Below are 7,221 nucleotides of genomic sequence, written 5' to 3'. Positions count from 1 at the left end.
ATCATCTCACTTTCTCAAACCATTCATTCAGAGTCACTAAGTACATTTTAACAGGCCTGCAGAACCTTACTGGCAATGATGAAGTATAGGTTCTGCAGGAGAGCCCCTTTATGCCTAGTGATACATAATTACTTACAAAGATGAAAGATTATATTCCTGAAGGACCTACTTCTCCAGAACTAGCCCATGACCAATAACGAGCAATTTAGATAAGAAAGATAACATTGAGATAAAAATGCAATTAATCTTATGATTCGTATGTTTAATTGCTCAGAAATACAGGGTAAAATTGTGAAAGACGTGTCAACAAGGATGAAGTATTACATGAATACACAATATCCAGCATGGCAGGTGAATCATACCTATATAGAGGTAAGTAGCACTGCTCCATGCCCAAATGGATTCCAACCAATTCCAGAAGTCACCAACACTAATGCCATCAAAGCCTTCAAATACACATTTAAACACCAAAAAAGCAGTTGGTGGAAACCCAATAAACGCCAAAGCTAGATTACAAGCGACCCTTGAAAAATTTCTCAACTTTCTAGATTTAACATCAAGCTTCAAAGGGTGAGCCATCAAACACATAGGGACCATTAGCAAAGCCCCAATTTCAGCTGTAGCAAAGTTAATGACTGACATGAGGCACAGACCAATGAAGGCAGCTGAAATAGTCACCGATTTCGAGAGAGCCCATTCTCTTTGTTGAGGCTGAGATGCATTAACATAGGAAAATGGAGAACCCAAAATCCAGAACAAGATTATTAGGCTGAAGATTGAAAGCAAAACCCAGACTACAAAGCTGGTTGTTGGAGAGCAATTGGGAATTTGACAGATGAAGTATGGGAGTAATAAAACAACAGCTCCCCACAAGTGAACTGCAAGAACCTTTTTTGCTGCATAGAGCCATTTCCATGATCTGAGGGTGATGCCAAGTTCATCAGAAGCACTGGCTGGATGATTGGATTTGTTTTTTTCAAAACCAGGATCCAAATTATTAGCATGAGCATAGAGAGAAGCTGCAACCATTGGGAGTGATGCAACGAGTAGTGCAAAGGCGATCATGTAGACTCCAACAGATAGAAACTTACTAGGCGATGTTAAAAGGTACAGAAAGAATGACTGGTGAAACTTTTCAAGGAGGTTGTTTACTGATCGTATAACTCCTTCAATTAACCTGCACCAACCCACAGAAAAACCTTCAATCAAAATAACGCAAGAATACTGAATCTTTTGACTATTAATGGATAATTGTGGGCATAGTATACCACCAAATAATGACAAACAAGGAATAATTAAAGAGGGCTTACACCAAATAATACTAGTTAGAGACATGTTCAAGTTACACATAGTTTAACTTCTAAACTTTTACACATTTTTTAGACCACTGATTTCAATTAGATCTAATGGTAGGAAAATTATTGCTTTCCACATCACCCCTTTTCCTTTTTTTCAAAGTTTCACTCTTCCTCAAACACAATTTCTTTCCCTCTCTCGAACCTTGAAAGCAATCTAAGGTTGTCATCAATTCAGTGAAGGCCAACACTTAACGTTCATCATTGGTCTGAGGAGCTACCCATGGCATGGGTTGTTGGGAGTTTAGAAAGCACAGTGAAGGAACGTGTATTTGTTGGCAACAGTCAAAGGTATTTAAGGATAAGAAGAATCAAGCCCAGCACAATAAATTTCATGCACAGGTTCATGATCAACGAGAACAATAAAAAAGATTTTATTTTTATTTTTATTTATAATAAACAATAAATAAGAATTGATTTTGAAGAAAAATAAGTTCATTGAACTTTTGCCTAATACAGTAACTTTGGTAGAAGAAAACTCAAGGACCAAGTTTTGATTTTCAATTTTCTTCTGTGTAGAGATATACTGTTGCTGCAACCCTCTTCAGTGAATGTGTTCCTTCAACGTGCTTCTTGAACTCCTAACAACTTTTGCCATGACAGGGCTCCTCTGTACCTACAGTCTAAATATGGAAGTTGTTGTCCTACATTGAATTGATGATGACAATAAAATTGCTTTCAAAGATTTGAGAAAGGGAACTAGAGGGAGTGCATAAGACTGGAGCTTTGGTAAGGAAAATGGGTGATGTGGAAAGCAATTTTTTCTCCACCTTTAGATCTATAGAAATTAATGGTCTAAAAAAGGTGTAAAAGTTTAGAAGTTACCCCAGTGTAACTTGAACCCTCTCTGCTAGTTACATTAATAGCAATTTCATAACCAAAGGATATTCTAAAACAAGAACAATAAAATGTTAAACATCAAACAAGAAATCAACAAATGCTTGTAAAAAGAAAAAGTATCCTCCATTTCAGTGATCACTAAAAGATTTTTTTTGCCCTAAATTCAACACAAGTTTTTAATTGAGTATGACTCAAGCTTTCTACCAAAAATGATTGAATACCACAAGTTGCCTCATCAACAATTTCTTTCTATCATTTTATTATGGCATGGGATTCTTCACCACAATTCAGTACACTCTTTTTATTTTTGTTGGGAGGGGGAAGGGGGGATTAAATTAGCAAAGTGTGCAACTAAAATCTAACAAGTAACAACCTAACCCAAAATAAATAACAAAGAACATTTAACAGAAAGACTATAACATGTTAGAATGTATGGAAGCATTCAAGCAACACAAACATCTAGTAAAGGGCAGTAGTAATACACGGGCAATCAAATGTATTCACCTACTATTGGCATATTTTCCAAGTATTGATATACAATGACCCCACCCCCCCTCTACCTCCAAAAAAGGTGAAAATGCTAAGAAGTGTTCAGCTGAAGACAACACTGCCTTCTGCCAATAGATTGGCAAGATACTGATTCATGTCCCTTGCCTACATGTCTAGTAAAATAAGACAAGTTACAAATGGTACTTTGAAAGAATTAAATGAGCACTAACCGGCCACCTCGCAGAAGGAAGTCATTTTGCCTACCCTTGTTATTTGAAGAAACTCTGGAAGAAATTTCCAAAGTAATTGCATCTACCTGGTAATCACGAAAAGCACCATGGGGACCTGTTGGAATACCCAAAGCCTGACAGCAAGGAAAATATCACATATAAGTAAAAATGACCTCAGAAATCAGAGAGAAGTGAGATGAAATAATCATTTAATTTTCCCGGTCATTCAATTTGAAAATGTAACTGTAATATGTTCCACTACTCCCCCTAAAAAAGGAGAAAATAATTTTTTTAAAATAAATGAACAGACAGGATAATAAACTACCTGGTAATACAATGAACTTGCGAGCGTAGCAGTGCCCTCAACATAATCTACAGCTGGGATACCAAACTTCCACTGGGGGTTTAAGCTTTTAGCCAAATGTCCTAGTGATTCAAGTATTTCTCCCAAAATCATGAGCCATTTGCAGTTAAGTAAAGACCACATTTTCTCCACCTTTATCCGCAAACCTTGCCTATGAACTGCTAAATAATTTACAATATTAATGAGATCTAGGTTTGGCATCTGTCCATTGGATGCCTCAGCATAAATGCTAAGACTGTCCTCAAATTGTTCACTTCTATCCACTACCTTAATCACAAGGGCTGCAGCCATAGTCCCAGCTCGTTTAAAACCATCACGCATATCTCTTTCTGTGATAGCGTTCTCTTCCAGACCGTGACACATTTCAGCATTTTGTATGCCTAATCCACTAAATACAGGAATGTAATAATCTCTTAGCCAAGCATCAACTGCAGCATATTCTCCATATTTTGAATCTGCAACAACCCATATAATATCCTTGGCCAGCCAAGTAACTCGGGTTAGCAAGGAAAATACTGAGTATGCAATGCCCAAAGATAAAGCCTCACCCAACCCAATCTTCTCAGAATTGTAAGGTGTCACCAATACAATAGCTTCTTTCCCATCACCACGTGGGGCTCTTATTATTCCAACAGTATTGAGACCATATGATGAACAACTAATATTCTCCCGAATTGTTGCAGAATCAGGGCTAGAAAAAAAGTGCAATGGGTGAAACTGATTTGATTGAGGGTAGAACTTTTGAAAACTAACTTCGGCACCCAAGTTGGACATATATTGGGCTATCAGTCTTTGACTTTCTCTGCACAAGGTAAACACAAAATCACATTGGACAGACTTACTTTTTTCCATCATTTTATCTTTTTCCCAGTGGGTGGGTGGTGGGGGGCTGTATTTAGAATTATAAACTTGTGATGCAGAGTCAGGGCAAAATATCAAGCTGATGGAAAAGGAAACATAAAGAAGCAGAAAGCAGTGCAAAGTAAATCTACTCCATGCATAAAGTGCATACAAAACTTGACCAAGCCTTAATCTTAATGAGCATGTAAAGGTTGTACCTAATGCAAAAAAACCCCCACTTAACGTGCATGAAAGATAAAATAAAGAGAAGAAAGATAATGCAAGGTGACCATATAACAAGTTGCATAATAATGCCTAATGGCATGTTTATATGCAAATAAAAGGGAATTGAAAAAAAATATATCTGGACCCTATTTCGTATGATTTAGACAGATTTTATTAACAACAAACTAGCTGCAAAACAAGCAGTATACTGCTGCGTACTACAAATTCCATCAAAATTAACAAACACCTAAACCAAACAAACAAATAAATCTACAAAACGCAATGCCGACCAAGCCAAGTCCAATCCTACTCAGTCCAACCTTAAGCAGCTTACTGATCCACTCAGCTCATTACAAGCCTAAAAAGTTTTGACACTTGTAGATGTGCATGTGTGCGCATCAGTGATGGATTATAAGACCCACAAAATCTAATATTTCATAGAACTAAGTCAGCAAAGACCAGCACGAGTGTTAGTGCCAGAGTTACATCCTCTTTCAATATTGGAGTAACTTTAACTTGATGAGAAATTTTAAATAATTGCTACTCTCCTATCTCAATTTAGATGCCTAACTCTCTTTGCTAAAAATTGATACCGTTACCTTCTCTATTTCTTTTTATAAGTAATAAAAATTTTAATGAAGAAGGACTATTTCATACAGAAGAATGAAACAGCCATAAAAATATATACAAAAACAAAGAAAAAGAAATTATGTACCAAAGGAAAGGGAATCTTTAAACAAAAGAATGGAACCACTAGAAGTGAATCCCAAGTACGAGACCAATCAAACAACATCCCTGCAAACAATGCTATGAGCTGGTCCCCTAAATGCTCTGAATCCTCAAACACACAACTATTATGCTCCTTCCAAATGATCCAAATCACACACTATGGTACCAAGTTCAAAATATTCAACAAACATTTCCCAAACCAATTCCTCTACACATCCAACAGATCAACCAGCCTCTTAGGTAGAAACTCCATAAGATCTAAAAGCATAACTCCATAACCCAGAAGCCCCTTAACAATAAATCATAGGATGATCACCATTCTCCCCATTTCAGTGACACGTACAACATCAATCCACAATTGTGAAAACTCTTCTCCTCAAATTATCACCAGTGAGAATCTTCCCCACACAGCCATCCAAACAAAGAAGGAAACCTCCATGGTGCCTTCACACCCCAAATGCTTTTCCAAGGAAAAGTGACAGCCCAAGATCTCCACAAGGCATTATAAATGGAACGAATGTCAGAACCTCCATCCTTTTTCAACCTCCATCTCATTCAATCTCCATCCTCATTAAGTGGAGTATGATACCATTACCTTCTTTCTTAAAACCAAATAACAATATTATTCTTATAAAAGTTGCGCCACCTCTAGAATAAAGTAAATGACATTTTCAAAAAGTCACTACATCTTTCTTCTTCCTATTAACAATCATATCATTTCAAACCAAGACATTTAAATTTAAATTGGGAGTAAGTAGTTTCCATTAGAATACAAAATCAAACCAAGTGCAATCCATATATAGAAAACATTTTAAAAAAATGGCATGTGAAGTAAGCACATACATGCCACTGGCCATAGGCTTCAAATCTAAATTGGTTAAGTCCTTCACCAGTCCATTTGCCTCTGAGACTTCCTGACTAGAGAGCATGGGATTTGCTGAACCTGTGAAACATAAACAAGAACTTTTTAGCTAAATTTATCTCATAACCTTCTCCGTCCCAATTTATATGTCTCCGTGACTTCCCATAAATGCATTTTTTCACTTTCTAAGAATAGAAATTCTCACTTCTTTAATTTCTATAATACCTTAACTCTTTTCTCTAAATAACAAAAAACAAACAATTAAAACCCGTACCACCTCTTATGTAACGCGAACATAACTTCTATCACAACTTGTTAATGTAGCAAGTTATGATCAGCGCAACATCACCTTTCACGTAAAGCAACCACCACCACTACTGAGGCCATTTTTATTATGCATCAATCATAAAATAAATACTTCGTTCAGCCCCCATCTTGTTACTAGTTCACAACTCTATTGATTGAGATATATCCCAGAATTATGTTCACATTGAAAAGTAAATAACAAATAATTTTCGTTCTAACTTATCAAATACTTTAATCTGAAAATTCCATAATATTCATTTTCCAATTGGGTATAATCAAAACTGGACAAAGTAACAATTAGGAAGAAGAGAGAGAGACCTGGCATGAGGGCATTTTCGGAAATGTAGGTGTTCTTGGCGAGAAGTGGCAGAAGAAGAAGAGTGAGAACCCCAGCTGTGCAGCAAACCACACTGAAAACCCAAAAAAAAAAAAAAAAACAAAAAAACAAAGAAAAACACCAAACCAAAATCAAAATCAAAGCTATAAATGAATGAATGAATGAAAGAATTAAGGAAAAGAGAGAAGTATGTATGTGTGTACCTAAGGAGGTGGCTGTGAGAAATGAGGAACATCCCAAGTCGCACGATTGGACGTAGCTTCACTTTGGGGGCCTCGCTCTCGCTCTCACTCTCGCCCATTTTTGTTTTGTTGTATATCAAAGTTTTTACAGATTGGAATTGGAAAATGATTTCCAGGAAAAAAGAGGTAGCGGGGGAGGAAATTGTTTTACGCTTTCTTCGAACCCCTTTGATCTACTTGTTTAGTACTTGAAGCCAACGCCATCAAACTCAATTTAGGACTTTCGATTCTTTTTGGGGGTCTAGCCCACAGACATTTTATTTTAATGGAGTTTCCTCTTTCCGGTGGTTCTATCTTGTTGAACCAAGAAACCAATTGATTTTTTATCTAGATTGAATTTCAAATCTTTTATTAAACCTTGGCTGAATTAATAGCAACCCACAAAATATGAAATTTTAGTTA

General features: G+C 36.5%; 1 protein-coding gene across 1 annotated transcript; it reads right to left on the bottom strand.

Annotated features, from left to right (window-relative positions):
• Positions 1 to 204: 204 nt before the first annotated feature.
• On the bottom strand, positions 205 to 7,020 carry LOC142622174 (uncharacterized). The gene is made up of 6 exons (XM_075795606.1): positions 6,781 to 7,020; positions 6,559 to 6,650; positions 5,916 to 6,015; positions 3,240 to 4,080; positions 2,915 to 3,048; positions 205 to 1,177 (listed from the first exon to the last, which is right to left on the bottom strand). Exons 1-6 carry the CDS (start codon positions 6,876 to 6,878, stop codon positions 304 to 306), a joined length of 2,139 nt encoding a protein of 712 aa, XP_075651721.1. The 5' UTR covers positions 6,879 to 7,020; the 3' UTR covers positions 205 to 303.
• Positions 7,021 to 7,221: the final 201 nt, after the last annotated feature.

Source organism: Castanea sativa, chromosome 1 (assembly GCF_040712315.1).
Source record: "Castanea sativa cultivar Marrone di Chiusa Pesio chromosome 1, ASM4071231v1".
Lineage (NCBI taxonomy): Eukaryota > Viridiplantae > Streptophyta > Magnoliopsida > Fagales > Fagaceae > Castanea > Castanea sativa.
This window is presented reverse-complemented; position numbering and strand designations above follow the sequence as displayed.